This window comes from Dunckerocampus dactyliophorus, chromosome 17 (genome assembly GCF_027744805.1).
Source record: "Dunckerocampus dactyliophorus isolate RoL2022-P2 chromosome 17, RoL_Ddac_1.1, whole genome shotgun sequence".
Classification (NCBI taxonomy): Eukaryota; Metazoa; Chordata; class Actinopteri; order Syngnathiformes; family Syngnathidae; genus Dunckerocampus; species Dunckerocampus dactyliophorus.
Window position 1 is genome coordinate 2,174,280 of NC_072835.1, and position 23,061 is coordinate 2,197,340.

The window sequence follows — 23,061 nt, forward strand, 5'->3', positions numbered from 1 at the left end:
TCCATAGACTTCCCGCCTCCCCTATCGAGCGCTGAGCCGTACGTCATCGTCGCCGCCATATTGAATGGGCTGCGCTATAAATGAATACAAGTCAACGATCTAGCGACATTTCACCCCCCCCCCCCTCCCCCGACGACATAGTTTATCAAAAGCGACTATCGAGAGTTTTTCTGGCGTCATCCGGGACTTTTCTAATGTGGTGAAAGCACGTATTGTTCTGCATTTCGTGTTGCTATTAATGATATATGTCATGTGTGGCTATTACATATATTCACCAGAGGAGTGTGCTACTCACCAACCACATCTGTCATGTTAATGTGAGCCATAGAATAAACAGCTTAATCTGTTATTCGCTTTTCAATTTTGCTCATTTTAAAAAGTTTTCAATTGCCAACATGTGATGGGAGAACTTTGAGAACAATATTAGTTATTTTATTTTGACGAAATGATGACAATTTTACATGAACAAACCAAGAATCAAGTTTATTTGTACTTCTCAACATAATTCTGGGGTTTTTACTCACTTTTTTGTGTCTCCTACGAGATCATGCTTTTTTCTGACAGCATTTTAAAACATATGCAAATGATATGCAAAGTAGAATGTGACGTCGTCTAGCGACTTCTAGGATAGCACATGTTGAGAATATTCCAGAAGGAATCGACAAACAATGTACTGTACTTGACAGTTCCATGTTTATTAACGTCTGGCGTTTATTTCTATAAAAAAACGTTTCTATTTTCTAAAAGAAGGCTAACAACAATCACAATGAGTAGAAAACATAATCGAGGTCGTAGCACCTTAAAAAACATCCTTCTGGCTTGTTTTGGACTAAAAGAAGATAAGTGCCCAAAGAGTCGGACCAGCATGAAGCGGGTCCCAGTTCAGACGAGTCAGAATCCAACATGCTGATCGGTTTTAGCATGCGCTCCCCTTTGCACCACCTCCCCCGCAGTTCATGAAGTAATATCAACCTGAAACATGTCAGCTAGCTGCTAACATGCTTGCATCACAGTGTATGTGTGCGTGTATGAGCATGCTCAGTGGCGGGCCTTGAAGCAGTAAACGCCGTACAACTTGTGCTTCTTGTCGGGGAAGCCGCTGAAGCGCACCGCCGCCTCGTTGGGGCTGCAGCGGGCGCGCGGGCGGGAGATGGGGTAACGGACGCTGCCGTCGGCTAACCAGCCGCCGTCGCAGCGATCGTAGCCCAGAAGCTTCCACGCCGCGTACATCTGGCCCACCTTGGCCACCTGGGCGCCGTCCTTCTCACACGCCCGCCGCGCCTCGTCGTACGTCAGCTTAGTGGGATGGATGAGGTAGTACACGCTTCCTGAAAAAGCACAAAAACACCAAAATACTAGTAATGTATATCCTCTATGGACATATCAATAGGAATACTAGTACTGTATATCCGCTATGGAAATATCAATAGGAATACTTGTATTGTATATCGTGTACAGTATGTACTGTATATACTGTATCAAGACAAAGCAGCATCAGCACCCCCTACAGGATAACTACCTCACTAGAACCTCTCAATCCAATCAATCTCAAACTGCTATGCTAGTATACTAATACATTACACTACATTACTATTACACAACTACTATGCTAACATACTACTACACTACATTACTATTACACAACTACAGTTCTAGTATACTACTCTACTACATTACTATTACACAACTACAGTGCCGGCATACAAGTACTACTACACTATACTACATTACGATTCCGCAACTAATGTGCTAGTACACTATATACTATACTACTACACTACACTACACTACTATTACACAACTGCTATGCTAGTATACTACTAGTAGTATGCTAGTATACTACTACTACTACTACTACACAAGTAAAGTGGCGCAAAACTAGTAAAGGATGTGTGGAGGATGTAAGAATGTGACCTTGGTAGTGTGAGGTGAAGCAGAAAACGTCGTATTGGTTCTTGTCTTTGTCTCTGAGGCCGTAGCTGCGAAGGCCGGGTACGGTGTTCTTGCCGCCGCAGGGTTCCCTGGGGGAGGTGATGGGGTACCGGACCGAGCCGTCGCTCAGCCAGCCGGCGTTGCACCAGTCCAGCCCCCCTCGCCACGCCGCGCGCAGCTGCTCCATGGACGCCACCGTGGCGTCCTGCTCCCGGCAGGCCCGCTCGGCGTCGTGGAAGTTGAGGTTGTAGCGACCCAGGCGGGGGTAGTACGGGAAGACCACACCTGCAAGCCACGTCTCCTCATGTTACGTAACAATAACACTCTAGTCCTCCAGGTTGCAGTAATGAGGAAGTAGTATTATTAGTAGTATTTTGTACGTGATGTAACTAACATTCATGGTATTTGGTTGGGCGGTTTTAGCGTAATCCTAAACCTAGACTAGCATGTGACCTCCATGAGGGGGGGGCGTGGTCTCACCATCCAGGTCCAGCGCCACCACCACGGTGGCGTCCTCCAGGCCGTCAATGACTTCACATTTATATCTGCCGTAGTCCTGCAGGATGATGTCACTGATGACCAGGGAGGCGTCCGTGGGGGAGGAGCCCCGTAGGTGCACACGCCCGTGGAAGCTTCCGTAGCTTCTCTTGTGGTAATCCATGGCTGCAAACACGTCCACCTGGGGCGGGGGGGTCACGTGATTAGCACATGACTACTGTCACGTCTGTGCACCCAAACAAACTAACCTCCTTCAGAAAGTCGGACGTCAGTTTGGTCCACTTGATCCTCATCTTACGACTGGGGGCCAGGGATTGGTCCCGCTGGATGCTGCATGGTAACGTGGCATTGCCCCCCCGCCTCGACACCACCTTGGACTGCTCTGACGTCACCGACAGCCGAGGAACATTTTCTACAACCCCAAATACAACTTGTACTTCATTTGAAACGTCACATGTATGCCACTTTTCATGCATATTGCGGGGACATTTACTGTGCGTGACGGCTAAAGACCTCCGCCAAGCGCAATAGTTCCCCCCATGTTTTGATTTACACCATAAATATTAGTCCTAATTTATTTTATCAACATATTTAGATTCCTTGAGCATGAAAATATGGAAGCGTTTCAATGACTTGAACAATACTAACACAATGCTAGCAAAATAGTGTTAAGTGTGTATATAAGTGCCTACCTCTGAAAATGCTAAAAATGTTGGTATAATTATGTCAGCATGCTAACATGCTAACATTAACATGCTAACACCTAGAATGATAGCGCTGTCTGCTTAAGTTCATATTAAAATCGCAAAAAATGCTACTATGTTCGTGTTAGCATGCTAACACCTAGTATAATAGTGTCTACCTATGAAAATGGATAAAAATGCTACTATGCTAATGTTAGCATGCTAGCAATGCTAACATGCAAGGTGTCTAGCATGATAGTGCTAAGTGTTCATATACTGTAAGTGTCTAACCATGAAAATGGTAAAAAAAATGCTACTGTGCTAATATTAGCATGCTAGCAATGCTAACATGCTAAAACCTAGCACAATAGTGGTAAGTGGTAAGTATACTATGTTTCCACCTATGAAAATAACCAAAAAATGCTAGTAACACCGAGCATGATAGCGCAATGTACCGTACCAGGAAGGCTAAATGTCCTGAAAAAGTGCTCTGACAAATACCAAAAATGGTCCTAGCTTGCAATGTTAAAGAATCCTTTTAAACGTTCCTGGATCCAGACGGTGATTGGTATCACCCCCAGATTTTAATCAGTTCTTTCATATCCCAATCCCATATCCGTATTTCATCCAAATCCGTTCACAACTTTTTAAGTTATTTTCAACACAGACAAACAGACAAACAAACTGCAAAACATAACCTCCGCACTGTGCTTGGCGGAGGCAAAAATGGCTCAATGAAAAAAATGTAAATTACAAATATAAGGCATTCAGAAGACACATTCAAAGGCATGTTGCAATGGTGTGTAATATCATACTCTGGTCACTGGGTGTCACCAGTGTTACTGTAATGTTTCATCCAAAGACCAGTCTCTGATTTTCATGTTGTTTTCACCTTTAAATGCAGTCTACACAGACCAAAGCTATCCTAGCCAATGTGGAAGTGAGCATAGACATCCAGGGCTATATTTGGTGCTATAAATACAGGTTGTAATACGTGTATGTCCTGCTGTGATGATAGGAGTGCAGTGCAGTGGTTCTGGTGTTGGATGGAGTGAGTCCAAGATGAGATAATGTTATCCTGCAGAGCAGCAGACCCCCACATAGCGCTCTTATCCAAACAAGACGCTGATAAGGTGAGGAAACAAAGACGAGTGTCGGGAACGAGACGCCGGCTCACCCGTCACGTAGATGGTTCTGGAGTGCTCCAGGTCGGGGTACAAAGTGTCCAAGTCGTCGGTTGCGCTCAGCGAGACGAAGACGAGGAGCAGAGCGGGAACCATCGTCATCATCACCATCCTCTTCACGCCACAAAGCACCTGTGAGGGATGCAGCTGCACGCACGCACGCACACACACACACACACACGCACACACACACACACACACAGGATGTGATGTCGTCACTTGTCATCACAGCACCTGGCCTCCACAACACCTCCTTGTCTTCTTTAAACGTGCCAGCAGAACCTCATCACAATTCTGAAAGGTCATCTACAAACTTCTCCCAGTGACGGCCACGTCGTGAAGAATGAAAGGATGCAACTTTGCCACTTTCATATTTTTTAAAAATATGCTAACAAGTCATATATATTCCAGGAAAAAAGTGCTTCTCAGCTTTGGCTTATAGTTGAAAAACACTTTACACTAACATCCACAACATTACTGTAGTTAATGAGGAACGAACATACCTAACCCTAAACACTACTCATTAGTTCCTCATCAGTTCTTCATGAGTTCCTCAGCAACTACTGAACATTGATGTGCCTTAGTTCCTCAGTAACTACTCTACTCTTTAGTTCTTCATTAGTTCCACAGTAACTAGTCTACATTAGTGTGCCTTAGTTATTAGTTACTCATTAGTTCTTCAATAGTTCCTTACTAACTAGTCTAAATTTGTGTGCCTTAGTCATTAGTTCCTCATTAGTTCTTCATTAGTTCCTTAATAACTACTCTAAACTGATGTGCCTTTGTTCCTCAGTAACTACTCTACTCATTAGTGCCACGGTAACTACTCTAAATTGATGGGCCTTAGTTCCCCGGTAACTATTCTTCTCATTAGGTCCTCATTAGTTCTTTATGATCTTCATTAGTTCCCCAGTAAGTAGTCTAAATTTGTGTGCCTTAGTCATTAGTTCCTCATTTGTTCTTCATTAGTTCCTCAGTAACTACTCTAAACTGATGTGCCTTTGTTCCTCAGTAACTACTCTACTCATTAGTTCCTCATTAATCCTTCATTAGTTCCTCAGTAACTAGTCTAAATTGATGTGCCTTAGTTCCTCAGTAATCTCAGTTCTTCATTAGTACTTCATTAGTTCCTCAGTAACCACTCTAAATTTGTGGGCCTTAGTCATTAGTTCCTCATTGGTTCTTTATTAGTTCCACGGTAACTAGTCTAAATTTGTGTGCCTTAGTCATTAGTTCCTCATTAGTTCTTCATTAGTTCCTCAGTAACTACTGTATTGTTGTGTACCTTATTGTAAAGTGTGACCAAAAAGCCTGTTATTCACATCAACTTCACTCTTTGCTATTTTTTCATATTTTTGCTATTGTTGTTTTTTTGTTTTTTTGTTTTTTGTTTTATATTTCAACTTTCTCCTGAAGTAATCTTCTTAAATGTACTTGTCTTAATATTTTGACTTTATTCACATAATATTCTAGCGTTTCCCCAACCTAATTTTCTAAAAGTTACAACTTCAGTTTCTTTTGTTTGTTTCCTCATAATATTACGAGTTTACGCTCATAAATTTGCAACTTTTTTCCTCATAAGAATACAGCTTCTTTCTCTTAATAGTTTGACTGTATTTTTTATTTTTATTTTATTATTTATATTTTTGCTATTGTTTTTTTAAAAATCAATTTCAACTTTCTTCTTTAATAATGGACAAATATTTTCTTTTCGTAATATTGTGCCTTTGTTCCCATAATATAAAAACTTTTTCCCCAACCTCATTTTCATAAAATACAATTTAGTTTTGTTGTCATGTTCTGTGTTCTGCTCTGCTGCCCTCTGTCGTTTATTTGTTGCAGCACATCCCTGAACATGACCCAGCCCTAATTACACACACCTGCAGCTCATTACCACCGGCCTACTTAAGCTCCAGCCAAACTCCAGACCGGTGCCAGATTGTACTCCTTGACAACCTGCTCCCTGTACCTGCTCCTTACCCTGCTAGCCCTTACCTGTACCTACCTGCTAGCCCTTTGTGTGATCTTCTCCTGTAAGGTTTGCCTGCAGTGTATTTTTGTTATTTCTAGTTTTATCCTAACAGCCTTTTGCTGTTAGTGTTTTTTGTTATGGACTCTTACCTTGTTGGATTTTCCTTATTTGTACTTTGTATTTTTGCTTATGGACTCTTTTGTATATTAAATTGTTCTTTTGTACTTTCTGCCTCCCTTGTCTGCATTTGGGATCCTAAAATACTCGCCGTGTTCCACGGCCGCCCATGACAGAACAATCTGGCCAGAACATGGATCCCGCAGACATGGAACAATTCCGAAAAGCCCTGACACACCAAGGACACATGGTGGGAAGCCATGAGAAGTCGCTCCAAGGGATCCTGGAAGCCATTTCTTTTCTCTCCGCTAACATGGAAGCATTAAATCAACGACTGGGATGTTCCGCTCCGATTCCGCCACCAGAGGTCGGTACAACCACTACCATGAGTGATTCCGCTGCTGCCACAGCTGCAAGCACACCTGCTGCTCATCAAGCTCGTGAGCCCAGTATCCCTCACCCTCCTCGCTTCTCTGGTGACTCTGATTCCTGTAACCTGTTTCTACATCAATGTTCGTTAGTTTTTGATCAACAACCTACATCTTACTCCTCTGATCAAGCTAAAGTAGCCTTCATAATGAGCTTGCTTGCGGGTAGAGCTGCCACTTGGGCCCTGGCCATAAGTACTTCTATGCCCGCCATCCGTACCTCCTTACCATTATTTTTAGAGGAGATAAGAAGGGTGTTTCATCACCCTATCCGGGGTTTAGAAGCCACCAATCGCCTGTTGGACTTAAAACAAAGAGGGCAATCTGTGGCCGATTTTTCCATTGACTTCCGTGTGCTCGCAGCAGCAAGCGGATATCCCGATACCGTGCTCCGTGGTATCTTCCGGAGGGCTCTTAGTGCCCGCATTAAGGATGAGCTAATAGCCAAGGATAATACATCGCTTGATGACTTGATAAACTTAGCGATTTGTTTAGACAACCGAGTAAAGGAGAGAATCAGGGACTATGCAGAGGAGGGATACCAGGTTCATACACCGATACCACATTCGCCCACGGAGCAGAGGAGGACTCACCCCATCAAGGTTGATGGTGATACGGAGGTTCCAATGCAGCTGGGAGGACGACGACTAGCCGCCGAGGAGAGAGCCCGTCGCCGTCGCCTGAACCTGTGCCTGTATTGCGGTAACCCAGGTCATCGGCTTCTTCAATGCCCCATCCGTCCAGTTCGTCGCCAAGGGTCGACTCCAGGAGCACCATCGGCACAACTATCGCTATCCAGTATCGATCCTCCCGTCACCAGCAGCCAGTCCTCAGCTGGTATTTGAGTACCCCCAGGAAGTGATCGACACAGGCAATGAGTCCCTGAGACGTCTCCAGGTCAAGGGGATTATTACAGGGGGGGGCAGAAATGTGACTGTAACCGCACTAGTTGACTCCGGTGCCGATGACTGCTTTTTGGATACGTCATTCGTTGAGAAACATAATATCCCAGTGATTAAGCTATCCTCTCCGAAGGAGGTTCTGTCTTTAGATGGACGTCTTCTAGCAGTAGTCACGTATCAGACCGAACCTCTTTCTCTGCAATTGTCGGGTAATCACTCAGAGAGGATTAGCTTCTTTATTATGCCTTCCCAAGCAGCTCCACTAGTGTTAGGGTTACCGTGGCTCAAACTCCACAATCCTGCCGTAGATTGGACTAAGATGAACATAGTCAACTGGAGTATGTTCTGCCACGCTAACTGCCTTAGGTCTGCCATTTCCGAGGTTTCTGTTAAACCACTTCCTGTAGAGGAGATTAACCTCACCAATGTGCCTGAGGAATATCATTATTTGAAACAAGTATTTAGTAAGGATCGTGCACAGACACTTCCACCTCATAGACCGTATGATTGCTCGATAGAATTACTAGCCAACACCACATTACCCAGCGCTAAGCTCTATAATATTTCTGGGCCGGAACAAAAGGCTCTTAAGGACTATATCTCTGCCTCGCTAGCTTCCGGTCTCATCCGTCCTTCTTCCTCTCCTCTCGGTGCGGGTTTCTTTTTTGTTGCCAAGAAGGACAAGTCCTTGCGCCCCTGTAGCGATTATCGGGGTTTGAACAGTATTACGGTACGTAATAGTTATTCGCTCCCTCTCATGGACTCTGCCTTTTCCGCTCTCCATTCGGCACGGATCTTTTCGAAACTGGACCTCCGTAATGCCTACCACTTAGTGCGCATTAAGGATGGAGACGAGTGGAAGACCGCGTTTAACACTCCGCTGGGGCACTTTGAGTATCTTGTCATGCCCTTCGGTCTTACTAACGCCCCAGCGGTGTTCCAGAATCTGATTAACGACGTTTTAAGCGATATGATTAATCTGTTTTGCTTCGTGTATCTTGATGATATTCTGATTTTCTCTAGGAATCTACAAGAACACACTACGCATGTCAAACTCGTTCTTCAACGCCTCCTTGAAAATAGGTTGTATGTTAAAGCTGAGAAGTGTGATTTCCACGCCACATCAGTGCCGTTCCTGGGGTACATCGTGGAGAAGGGTCAATTGCGTGCCGATCCCGCCAAGATTCAGGCGGTGGTCGAATGGCCAACTCCCAAATCAAGGAAGCACTTACAGAGGTTCCTAGGGTTCGCCAACTTCTACAGGCGATTTATCCGCAATTTCAGCAGTAAGGCAGGACCTCTGACTAGGCTTACATCTCTTAAGGTTCCGTTTGTGTGGACCCCAGAGGCAGAGACGGCTTTCTGTAATCTGAAATCGTTATTCACATCAGCACCTGTGCTCGTTCATCCTGATCCTAACCTGCAATTTTTTGTAGAGGTCGACGCATCGGATACGGGAGTGGGAGCCGTCCTGTCCCAGCGATCCTCGGTCGACCAGAGGCTGCACCCCTGCGCCTTCTTCTCTCGTCGCCTCACACAGGCTGAGAGCAACTATGATGTGGGTAACAGGGAGCTGCTGGCCATCGTTCTGGCGCTGCGGGAGTGGCGTCATTGGCTGGAGGGTGCTACACTTCCGTTCATAGTCATCACGGACCATAAGAACTTGTCATACATCCGCACCGCTCAAAGACTCAATTCTCGACAAGCCCGCTGGTCATTATTCCTCACCCGTTTCAATTTTTCAATCACTTACAGACCCGGTTCACGCAATGTCAAGCCCGATGCCCTATCAAGAGTCTTCAGCCCCACGGAGGAGGGAAAGGCACCAGAGACTATCATACCTGTGGCTCGAGTGTTGGGTGCACTCCAGTGGGAGGTGGAGAGGAAGGTGTCGGAAGCAACAGATGGGAGGAGACCACCAGAGGGCTGCCCCCCAGGAAGACTGTTCGTCCCAGAGGAGCTCAGGTCAGAGGTACTACAATGGGGTCACACGTCTAAAGTAACCTGCCACCCGGGACTCAAACGGACGTTATACGCACTGGCGCAAAGATTCTGGTGGCCTTCTATGGCGGCGGACGCCAAGGAGTTCGTCGCGGCCTGCTCTGTCTGTGCCAGGAGTAAGTCTTCAAACCGACCACCAGCCGGCCTGCTCCAACCATTACCCATCCCCGCCCGGCCCTGGTCTCACATATCCTTGGACTTCATTACCGGTTTACCTGCCTCTAGGGGGAACACGACAGTATTGAACATTGTGGACCGGTATTCTAAAATGGCTCATTTCATTGCACTACCTGGACTACCTACATCCCTGGACACAGCTCGTCTGCTGGTGAGACACATTTTTCGTATTCACGGCATTCCCACGAACATCGTCTCAGACAGGGGCCCCCAGTTCACGTCCAGAGTCTGGAAGGCATTCTGCAAGATGCTGGGGGCCTCGGTCAGTCTTTCTTCCGGTCACCATCCCCAGACCAACGGCCAGACAGAGCGGGCCAACCAGGACCTGGAGGCTGCCCTTCGTTGCGTTTGTCACCGGCATCCATCTTCCTGGGCCCCCCACCTCCCCTGGGTGGAGTACGCACACAACACGCTTGTCAGCTCTGCCACAGGTATGTCACCCTTTAAGGTCGCTTACGGATATCAGCCCCCACTGTTCCCTTCACAGAAGGCGGAAGTTGCAGTGCCATCCGTGCAGGTTCATCTACGTCGAGCCCGGAGGATTTGGAGGGAGACAGTCGCTGCACTAGGCCGCACGGCGGCACGAAATCGACGGCTGGCTGACCGTCACAGGATCCCAGCTCCCACTTATCAGGTTGGCGATGAGGTCTGGTTATCATCCAGGGACTTACCTTTAGCAGGGACTAATAGGAAGCTGGCACCCAGATTTGTGGGTCCCTACACTGTGGACTCCATCATCAACCCCTCCTCCGTGAGACTCAAACTGCCATCCAGTCTCAAAGTACACCCAGTGTTCCACGTCTCCTGTCTCAAGCCTGTATCTACCAGTCACCTGTGCCCTCCGGTCGAGGCTCCGCCCCCGCCGCGCTTGATCGATGGCCACCCAGCCTACACTGTGAAGGCCATTTTGGACTCCCGAAGGAGGGGCAGAGGGTTCCAGTATCTGGTCGACTGGGAAGGTTATGGTCCTGAGGAGCGTTCATGGATCTCCCGCTCCCTTATCTTGGATCCGTCCCTCATTAGCGACTTCCACCGTCTCCATCCTGACAAACCAGGTAAGCCGCCAGGCGGCGCCTTATAAGAGGGGGGGCATACTGTCATGTTCTGTGTTCTGCTCTGCTGCCCTCTGTCGTTTATTTGTTGCAGCACATCCCTGAACATGACCCAGCCCTAATTACACACACCTGCAGCTCATTACCACCGGCCTACTTAAGCTCCAGCCAAACTCCAGACCGGTGCCAGATTGTACTCCTTGACTCCTTGACAACCTGCTCCCTGTACCTGCTCCTTACCCTGCTCTCTGGCTCCCCGCTTACCTGTACCTACCTGCTAGCCCTTTGTGTGATCTTCTCCTGTAAGGTTTGCCTGCAGTGTATTTTTGTTATTTCTAGTTTTATCCTAACAGCCTTTTGCTGTTAGTGTTTTTTGTTATGGACTCTTACCTTGTTGGATTTTCCTTATTTGTACTTTGTATTTTTGCTTTTGGACTCTTTTGTATATTAAATTGTTCTTTTGTACTTTCTGCCTCCCTTGTCTGCATTTTGGGATCCTAAAATACTCGCCGTGTTCCACGGCCGCCCATGACATTTGTTTCTCTTTAAAAAAAACTTTTCTTTTTTTCCTTTTTCTTTAATATGTCAACTATATGCTACTAAAATGAGATATTTTTTCCTCATATTGAGACTTTTTTTAGTCAATAGAATGACTTTATTCTCTTAATATTTTGACTTCATTCTTTTTTTCCAGCTGGTTTTCCCTTTGTGGCTGCTGCTGCTGTTGTTTTTTTTATTTTCCAACTATTTCTTTTTTTTTTTTTTTTTTTTTTACACTTTGATGCTTGTTATAAAGCAAATTTGGACCTAATTTTCCAAAAATTACAACTTTATTTGTTTTGTTTGTTTCTCATAATATTCCAACGTAAAAAGAATGTATTCTTTCTTTAATATTTCAACTTTATTTGACTAAAAAAGCATTATTTTTCCTCATAATTTGAAGACATTATTCTCGTAAGATGATGACTTTTTCTTGTTAGATTACATCTTTTTTCCATGTTTTGGCTTTATTCTTGTAAAATTACTGCTGTTTGTTTTTATTTTCCGACTATTTCAACTTCTTTAATGATCTTCAAAAATGCTCTTTTCGTAATGACTTTATTCCCATTATATTACAACTTTTCCCCAACTTAATTATCAAAATTGACAATTTTGATTTGTTTCTCTTTTAAAAAAAAGGAACTTAATTTTTCCTTAATATGTCAACTCTGTGCTACTAAAATTAGATTATTTTTTTTACTTTACACTCCAAAATTGAGACTTTTTTTTTTTACTCATTACAATATGACTTTACTGTCTTAATATTTGGACTTTATTCTTTATACTTGATTTTTTTTCCATTTCTGCTGTTGTTGTTTTTAATGTTCCAACTATTTAAAACTTCTTCGTTCACATTTTGTTATGACTTTGATCCCTTAACATTTTGACATTATTCTCGTAACATAACTTTTTCCACAACCAAATTTTCCAAAATTATAACTTTATTTGTGTCGTTGTGTTGTTTCTCGTAACAAACAACACAACTTTTCACAACACAACTCGTAACTTTTTTTCCTAAATATTTTGACTTTATTTCTGTAAAATTACTGCTGATTTTTACATTTTTGTTGTATTTTTTTTCTACTTTTCTTGTTAAATGATGTTTTTACGATGTGTTGCGGCCATTAAAAAAAAACAGCCAAAGCACGCAAATGGCCCCCGGGCTGCAGTTTGGACACCCCACAGAGACTACACCCTGTCCATGTCCACTTACACACACACACACACACACACACTTATTTACATGTGCACTGTGCTGCATTAGGACAAGGACGAGAAAAGGACAACACCCCTGTACGTACACACACACACACACACTGCAGCTTGTTCTCCATTGCGCAATTGGAGTGTGTTTGTGTGACAGAACACACCAATTTTTGGAACATGGATTCCTCCGATCAAGCTGTACTTGTTACCATGACAACACAAACGCATCTTCATTTGATTCCTTTCAAAGAAAAAAGAAAAATCACTTCAGCAGTAACCTTCCATGTGCACGTGTGTGTGCGCGTGCGCGTGCACAGATGTCGTCATTCAGCTTGATTGACCCCCACCCCCACAAGCTACCTTATCTTGGTTCTTTACGTACCAAAGTGCTGATGCGTTGCTCCTTGTGCCAACTGGACCTCCTGCACTCAGCAGAACCTTTCTGCAGCACACACACACACACATTTGTTTTTAATGGGACAAGTCCTCTGTGAGGGTCAAATAGGAAGTTAAATGTTAATGTAACGTACAATATGCAAAAGATATATATACAGTATAAGGTATAGAATGCATACATACAAAATGGGTGTAAAACCTACATCAGATGTATAGAACAAGCACATAAATATGCATATAAATGTACTGTATATACAGTATTGCGTATGTAAGACATAAAACATGTCAAACATATAGCAAATGCGCATAAAACTTTTAAAACACATACGGGATAGACGTAGACATAGAGGTATATAAAAAATATGCCTGGGGTGTCCAAGGTGCGGCCCGCAGCACATAGTAAAAATAAAACCTATCAAGAAAAAAATAAAAAGCAGCAGCAAAAATGGAAAAATCTGAAGTAATTTTACAGGAATAAAGTCAAAATATGGCAAAGAGTACATTTGGAATACAGGAAGTGAACAAATGTATTGTGATTGATGTGAAACAGACGGGTGGTGTAGGATTACATAAGTCTGCTTTGCTTCTTCCTACTCCTTTTTGGACATGGAGAAGTGTGAATTGTACTATGTGATGTACCGTATGTACCGTACCGTAACTTGGAAGAAAAACTTCGAGCGTAACGTCATAGTATGAGGAAAAGTAACGCCGTTTTTGGAACAAAGTTGAAATATTCAACAAAAAAAATGTTTCTTTTTTTTTGTAAAATGAGAAACAAAATAAAGTTGTCATTTTTGGACAATTAGGTTGTGGAAAAGGTTATTATATGAGAATAAAGTCAAAATATTGAAGAAAAAATTAGCAATGTAATGAGAAAAACGGCTACAATAACATCGTAAACAGTATGTGGACAAATAACGTCGTTTTAGTAACATAAGGTTGAAAAATTCAACAAAAAAAGACATGTTTTTTTTTAAAGTTGTAATATTATGAGAAGCAAAACAGTAAATAAAGTTGTCATTTTTGGACAATTAGGTTGTGAGAATAAAGTCAAAATGTTAAAGAAAAAAGGTATAATCTAATGAGAAAAACTTAGAGTAACATCGTAATATTATGAGGAAAAATAACACAGTTTTAGTCACGTGAAGTTGAAATATTCAACAACAAAAAAAATACTTTTTAAAAAAGTTGTGATATGAGTAATTAACAAAACAACAAATAACGTTGGAATTTTTGGACAATTAGCTGAAATGGGAAAAGAATAAAGACAATAAAGTCAAAATATGAAGAGAAGAAAAGTTGCAATTTTACGGGAGTAAACTTGTAGTATTGTGAGGAAAAAGAATGTCATTGTGGCAGCACAGAGTTTCTAATGTCATTCTTTGAAAGCCATGATATGAGAAACCAAACCAAATAAAGTTGGGATTTTTGAAGAATAAGGCAGAGGAAAAAGTTATAATATTATGAAAAGAAAGCTGTTGAGGATTAGTTAAGAAAATAGGTGAAATATTTGAAAAAACAAAACAAAAAACAAAACAGCAAATCTGGGAAAAAAGGGCAAAGTTGAAATTCAAGATATGCTTGTTCACCTGTATGGCAAAGCCGAGATATACTGTGCAGTAGTTTCATTGAAGTACTGTACAGTATATATAACTTTAGCATTTCTTTACAAAATATCAAAGTGGCAAAGTTGCATCCTTTCATTTTTACACTGTCACTTGAGGAAAATGTTTGGACACCCCTACGTGTGCTAAAATGTGAAGAAAATAGGTTTTGATGCTTTTCAGCTCTCATGGGCAGCTATGACATCATCAGTGTGTGCGTGTGTGTGTGTGTGCGTGTGTGTGTGAGACACGTCCTGTAATGAGCGTCCATCTGTGTGGAAAGTAAACACATCCTAACAGGCCAGCTGAGTGTGTGTGAGTGTGTGAGCACGTGCACATCAAAGCCGTCGGACCGAGTGTGCACACCCTCACACTCACACAACAGAGCATGTTAGTTGTTCTTGTTGAAGTGGGGGGGGGGTTTCAGATGATGGTGTACATCAGGTGTGTCCAAAGCGCAGCCAGAGTGCCATTTACAGCCAGCAAATCATTTTTTCTTATATTTTCAAAAGAAAATGAAAGGAAAATTTGAATCTGTTAGCATTATCGGCGTCAACACAAAGCCAGCTTCAAAATTATTGCTAAATATTTGATCTGCATTGCGCTTGGTTTTAACGTCTAATTAAATCAACTTTTTTTCTGTATGCGACCCTCGCTGGAAAACGTTTGGACCCCCTCCCCTCCAGTTCTACAATGTTCCAGTCCTTTTTTGGTGACATTTGTTCCGCTCTCTGCTGGCTAATGTGCTCCATTAAACTCTGTTTACATTCCACAAAAATCCATCAGCGCCTTCACGCCGCCATCTTTGTCTCATTACTTTTGTCTCGGATCATCTGGCATGATGGCATGTGTCCCAACTGCAACACTTTGATATATTTTGTACATTAAAGATGCTAAAAGCAAGCCATTGCAGGTCAATATACAGGTATGCTAAGCTAAGCTGCCAAAAGAAGATGGTGTTATATCTAAGCATTTATCTCATTAATAAACAATTTGTTTTATTTTTTCGACATGTCAAGGGACAATAAATAAGGACACGCCCGATCTAGCGAATGCTAGCATGCTAAAGTAATGAATACAGTGGGACCTCGGTTAGCGTCCGCCTCAGTTAGCTTGTTTTTTTGTTAACGATGAAAATTGACACCGAAGTTTTCCCATTAGCGTACAATACAGCAAACGTCTTGTACTGTTATTAATACACTGCGCAAGTCCAACCATGTTTTCTTTATTTTAATCACAAAATATCCACAGCTTCTAACAATGAAGCTAGCTTGCGAAGTTACAAAATGGCAACCTACGTAGCTCGTCTATGATGTCTTCAGCTGTTGACTCTCGAAAATTTAACACAAAACACGTTTTTATATTTTTTCAAGTCTTGTCATGTTATTAATACATTGCGCAAGTCCAATTGTGTTCTTCATGTATTTTTAATCACAAAACGTCCGTAGCTTCTAACAAAGTAGCTAGCTTGCTAAGTTACAAAATGGCAACCGAAGGTTAGCTACCTAGCCCGTCTGTGATGTCATCACCTGTTGACTCTCAGAAATGTTAACGCAAAACGCGCTTTTAGCGTTTTAACGGCATGTAGCAATTCTAAATGTATATAAATGTCTAATGAAAGGGTTAAATGAACATTTAAGTTTGATTTGCCTTCATTGAAGATGTGGTTCTTGTTGCGAGTGCTACCAAAGACACGATGTGGCAGCGAGGCACACTACGGACACCATTTTCCTGTTTTGTCATGACTTATTTATTTCAATACAATTCAGTAGTGTTTTTCACCTTCTTTATCAAAATGTTGGCACTTGGAACCTTCTGTGGCTACGATATGGTGAGAAGCACGATTGAATTCTAGCAGTGACTCGTGGCAAAACAGGAAGATGGTGTCCATTTATCCCTTACATTCATTATTTATATGTATTTTGAATTGTTTACTGCATGCCAAATCTACTACCTACGACCCAAAACCCCCAACCTGGTACCTACTATACCTGCATTCTATGTTCTACTACCAAAACCCCCAACCTGGTACCTACTATACCTGCATTCTATGTTCTACTACCAAAACCCCCAACCTGGTACCTACTATACCTGCATTCTATGTTCTACTACCAAAACCCCACAACCTGGTACCTACTATACCTGCATTCTATGACCTACTACCAAAAACCTACTACCTGGTACTTGCTATGCCTGCATTCTACTACCTACTACCAAAAACCCCAAACCTGGTAACTGCGATACCTACATTCTTCTACCTACCACCCAAAACCCACTAACTGGTACCTACTATACCGGAATTTTATGACCTACAAGTACTACCAAAAAAAACACTACCTGGTACCAGCCATACAAACATTTTACTGCCTACTACCAGAAACCCAATACTCGGTAACTACTAAACCTACATTCTACTACCTATTACCAAACAAAACACTACCTGTTACCTGTGAGAAAAACGTTTTACTGCCTTCTACAAAAAAACAAAAACAAAAACAGGCACTACTATACATACATTCTGCTACCTACTGCCCAAAAAACACTACCTGGTACCTGCTATACAAACATTTTACTGCCTACTATCAAAAAAACATGTACCTACATTCTGCTCCCTACTACTAAAAACCCACTACCTGGTACCCACTTTGTATACTACCAACTACCAAAAACCCCAAACCTGGTAACTACAACATCTACATTCTGCTACTTACTACCAAAAAAGCTCTTCCTGGTACCTGCCATACAAAGAATTTACTGCCTATTACCAAAAACCATGATTTGGTTTTTGACCATAAAAACTTTCTACTACCCACTACCGAAAAAACAACACACAGTACCTGCTGTACCTACGTTCTGCTTCCTACTACTACAAACCTACTAGACGGTACCCACTATGAATACTTGCTACTACCAAGAACCCCAAACCCATTTTCTAGTGTACTAACAGTACATTCTGATACCTACTACCAAAACCCTACTACCCTACTCTACCTACTTTCTACTACATGACGTCACTGTGATGTCACAGGTATGGTGTTTACTGAGCCTTTGTAAACCAGCCAGCCCCACGTTCCACCTGGGCTCGCAACCACGGTCCACAGAATGAGAAAGAGAGCGCTAAAAACCCAAGCTGTCAACTAGTCCAGCGCGACTCTTACGGCGTCAGGGGGTGGAGGGGTGAAGGGGGTAAAGGGGGTAAAGGGGGTGGGGTTTACCAACACCAGTGTGCTTTGTCCTACAATTCTGAGTGGTCCAAATGTTGTAACCATCAGTCAGGCGACTTCTAGCGAGCGATGCTGCTCCATCGCGTCAGAAGCTCTGTTTGGATGTTTCCATGGAGACCAACCAACCACAGCATCGTCAGCTTCCTTGTCCTCCATGATGGACCAGAACCAGAAGGTCTGTGCTTCAGTTCACTCAGTGTCATCTTATTCTCGTGAAGGCCCAGAACCGGACAACTGAGCCGATAGTTACACCACTACAGCCCCCTCCTCGCCCTTTGGGCCCCAGCGGGGGAAAAGCAGAGGTCAAATGTCGCCACGGTGACGGTCTGCCGCCGTTAGAAATCAACCCATTCATACTTTCAGCTTCATTTCCTCTCTGAAGGCAAAACCAGGTCCTCATGACTCCCCTCTACTCTCAACTGGCTAGTTTAGCATCATGCTAACAGGACTAGCGTCATTGGCTGAGCCATGACACGTGACCATCCTCACCCAGCCGTCTTGCTGACATGTGGGAAACAGCTGGAATGAACACACACACAGTCGGGTGACACAAGCGCCCATTGATGGCGTGAATAAAAAGACTCTCAGCTCAAAATGTTGGTGCACACAAGAGAAAACACTTTCAACCTGTTGTTTCCTGCAGGACGCCGCAATTAGACGTTCAAGTGGACTCTGTGTGTGTGCGTGTGTTGGTGGTGGTGGTTGGGGGGGGCAATGGGTGGAGGTCAGGGTGGAGCCGCCAAGTCTCCGTCAGCACACAGAGAACGCTTGTTGCTCGCCAAGCCGCGTCGTACTCCCGCTCACGAATGACGCCGAGCTCTTCGTCTTTACACGCCGCGCACGCTCAGCCGCCATGACACCTCTCATCGCGCCCACGAAAAGCACGTTTGTTTGTTTGTTTGAGTTGATGACATGAAGACACTACACTACCCACAATGCCACATGCTCACCTCTGTAACCATGGAAACATATTTACAGCACGCTTTTAAAAAAGTTCAAATAAAAAAATGAATAGTTAATGAAATAAAAGATAATAATTAAAAAACGTGACAAGCTAACAAGCTGAACAAAATCTCTTTATAAAAAAATTATAATTTATACACACTTAATAAGCTAAATAAAAAATCTTTGAAAATATAGAACAAATATTTTAAATTACATCAAAAATAAATGAAAAATATGACAACACTCTTAACGAACTGAACAAAAAATAAAATAAAACATAAATACGTACAAAAATAATTATTATAAAACGTGGCAACACTCTCAACAAGCTAAATAAAACATTTCAAAAATCAAAATAATTTAAAAAACATGGCGACACTTTAAAGGTCTAAGCTAAATAAAAATATTACATAAAAATAAATAAAAAGTAATATTTTAAAAAACGTGACAAGCGAACAAGCTGAACAAAAAAAATATAAAAAAATAATTTTAAAAAATGACTACACTTAACAAGCTAAATGAAAAGTATTAAAAAATGAAAAACATCTTAAAAATGATAATTAAAAAATAAATAAATAAATACATTAACAAAAGTATTAAAGTACATACAAAAATACATAAAAACATGCCAATACTCTGAGGTAAATAAAAACAACTAAAAAATAACAATTAAGAAAACATGGCAACACTTTTAACAAACTAAATGAAAATATTTTTAAAAATCAAATATAAAAAAATAATACTTCAAAAAATGTGATTGTACTCTAAAGTGCTAAGCTAAATAAAATATATAAAAAAATAAATATAAAAATAATTTTAAAAATGACAATACTCTTAACAAGCTAAATAAAAATAATTAAAAATAAAAACAAATATAAAAAAATAACAATTAAAAAATATGCCAACACTTTTAACGAGCTAAATAAAAATATTTCAAAACAAATTTAAAAAAATAATACTTAAAAAACATTCTAACGCTCAAAAATATTTATAAATAAATATAAAAAATAATTTAAAATTGACAATACTTTTAAGCTAAAAAAATATTTTAAAATAAAAACAAATATTTAAAAAATCACAATTAAGAAACACTTAACAAGCTAAATGAAAATATAAAATATAAAAATCTAATATTAAAAAAATAATACTTTAAAAAACCATGTTAACACTCTAATATTTAAAATTAAATATAAAAAAGAATTTTAAATTGACAATACCCTTAAGCTAAATAAAAACACATACAAATAAAAACAAATATAAAAAAAATACCTATTAAAAAATATGCCAACACTTTTAACGAGCTAAATGAAAAATCTAAACAATTTTTTTTTAAGTAATACTTAAAAAAACATGATAACATTCTAAAGCACTAAAGCGTTAAAAAGCATCTAAAGCATTTTAAAATAATTATAAAAAATAATTTAAAAATGACAATACTTTTAAAATAAATAAAAATATTCAAAAATAAAAACAAATATAAAAAAATAACAAAAAAACGACAACACTTAAGCTAAATGAAAATATTTTTAAAAATAAAAAACAAATATTAACAACTAATACTAAAAAACATGATAACACTACAGCACTAAGCTAAATAAAAAATAAATTGTAAAAATAATTTTAAAATGACAATGCTCTTAACAAAGTAAATGAAAATATTTAAAAATAAACAAATATTTAAAAAGAAAAAGAAATACATAAAAATCATAATAAAAAACAACACTCTATGAGCTAGATAAAACATATTCAAAAATAAAATAAAAAAATACAGTACTTAACAACACTGTGAAGTTCTAAGCTAAATTTAAAAAAAACAACCAAATATTAAAAAAATATATATATAATTAAAAAAGCATGACAAGACTGAAGCATTAAATAAAAATAAGCTAAATAAAAATATTTAAAAAATAAATGCAAAAAAGAATTTTAAAAAATGACAACACTCTTTACAGGCTAAATTAAAATATTTAAATTAAAAAATAATAAATAATAATACATTTGTAGAAAATAAAAAAAAAAAGACAACACTGTTAAGAAGCTAATTAGTGCTTAGCTTGAAAGTCATCATGAGCATACGTCATGTGATGACATCACTGGCGTTTTAATGACTTTCTTGGAACGGGCCCGTCTTTCACCTTTGACCTTTTGCCTAGAAACAGGCAGTTCCGCAGAAAGCAGTCAGCTCATCCAAAGGCGGGCTCGTGCCCAAGTGAACCACCCCACCCCCTAAATCCTTACACACGGCCCTGCACACTCAAGAACTACTTGATATCTGTCACAGAGGCAATAATAAAAGTCCAAAACAACAACACTAATGACGTAACTAAATGAAATACTAACACCATATTCCTCATATCATTGTGGCTAAAGTCAGTACAAGAACAACGTGCTCTTCTATGCCTTCTACTTCTACGTCCATGCAGCCACGCCAGTCAGTCATGTAGAAATAGATGAAACAGATACCTTTTACCTTCTACGCGAGTGTTGGGGGGGACCTGCAGCCTCCTCTGTGCAGCGTGGACGCGGAATGAAGACACGCGTCAACGTCATGAAGCACTGAGGCGTGCACCGCAGCACAGAGTGGAAGGGGGGAGCTGCAGGAGGAGGAGTGGGGGTGGGGGGACGGAGGGGGCTGGGGAGGCTCCACTGGGAGGACGGAAGGTGGACTTCCAGCCAGGATGTCCAACATTGACTCCGTTCTTGTTTGCTTTGTCTGACATGTTTTCATGCTTTTTGTTCATCACCAGAAGGTGAAGAACATCATCCTCCTGTCGGAGAAAAAAGTTCGGACACCCCGCCCCCATCCTACATGGACTTCTAAAGATGACTTTAAAAGCAAATATGAAGTGCAACCTTGACACCCCCCAACAAGACAAGAAATGAAAGACAGTACGTAGACGTGACACCCTCATCTTGAATCCTGGTGACAAACGTTCCTCCTGCGCCGCCGTAAAGCCAAACGAGGCGCTCGTGTCACATCGCTGACCTTTACAGCAGAAGGTCGCGCCGCTAATAAAGGGTCGAAAAGGTCATCGGGGAGGCCATCCTGACTCGAATGCTAACGAAGCACGCCGGTCACATGACCACCTCCGACCACCAACGCTTGTGTACGGGCCTCGTGTTGCTCGGCAACAGCACGAGGTCGCACATGATGGCACGCCGAACAGAATAGAATAGAACAGAATAGAACAGAATAGAATAGAATAGAATAGAATAGAATAGAATAGAATAGAATAGAATAGATGCGAGTAGAAGAGATGCGAGTGTCCCTACATTCCAGACACACAAGCCAAAATACATAAAGTTATTTTAAAAATGTTAATTGTTTGTACAGTTACTATAGGTATTTATATATAAAAATTCATATATAATTATAATATATATGTAATTTATATAATATATAATGTTATAAATAAATACATGTATATATACATTTATAATTATATGTATATTATCTATATAGAATATAAAAAAGATTATAAATAAATATTTTCCATTTTTATTTAAGGTATTCATTTTAATATATTCTAATAATTTAAATAATGTAATAAAATATATAATAAAATGATACATATGATAAAATAATCCAAATTACATCATTTAAAAAAAATTACATTTTCTCCCATAAAACATATATCTAATAATTTAAATACAATTGATCTAAATTGTTATTTAAATTCAGTATATAACTTTATTAAAATTATTTTATAAAATATGTAATATTTAACATGAACATAAAATATTTAAATAAAGTATGTAAGACTATTTCAATTATTATATTACACTTTAAAATGAAATAATTGTTAATTTGTATTTTTACATATAAGCACACATATAGTAATTTAAATACAGTATTTAATATTTATATATTATGTATAATATTATTTAAATAATAAGGTTTTATGTGTAAAAATTATATTTTCTTAAATTATTTAATTGTGATTTTTTTTTAACACAGTTAATCATTTAATATTATCCATCCATTTATTTTCGATGGCGCCCGTCCTCATTAGGGTCAGGGATGAGCTGGAGCCTATCCCAGCTGATGTTGGGCGAGAGGTGGGGTATTTTTTCATCCAAATGAATTTTTAATCAGACGAATTTAGTTAGCATGTGTTAGCACACTGCAGGCGTCTTCAGCATCACATCTCCGCACATTAGACTGCGTAGAATTGAGTAGAATAGAATGATTAGTGACTG

The 23,061-nt window shown here is 40.5% G+C and overlaps 1 protein-coding gene across 4 annotated transcripts; it reads right to left on the reverse strand.

The window, feature by feature from the left end:
* Window positions 1-158: 158 nt before the first annotated feature.
* Window positions 159-21,428, reverse strand: LOC129169906 (hyaluronan and proteoglycan link protein 1-like). Of its 4 annotated transcripts, none has more exons than XM_054756861.1 (7): window positions 21,332-21,428; window positions 13,075-13,134; window positions 4,291-4,444; window positions 2,679-2,842; window positions 2,413-2,611; window positions 1,915-2,217; window positions 159-1,328 (listed from the first exon to the last, which is right to left on the reverse strand). In XM_054756861.1, the coding sequence occupies exons 3-7, from the start codon at window positions 4,406-4,408 to the stop codon at window positions 1,039-1,041; spliced, it is 1,074 nt and encodes a 357-aa protein (XP_054612836.1). In that variant the 5' UTR covers window positions 4,409-4,444; window positions 13,075-13,134; window positions 21,332-21,428; the 3' UTR covers window positions 159-1,038. The 4 variants fall into 4 exon arrangements, with proteins under 4 accessions (XP_054612836.1, XP_054612835.1, XP_054612837.1 ...); XM_054756860.1 differs by having other exon boundaries at window positions 21,325-21,371; XM_054756862.1 differs by having other exon boundaries at window positions 4,291-13,134.
* Between the last annotated feature and the right edge of the window lie 1,633 nt (window positions 21,429-23,061).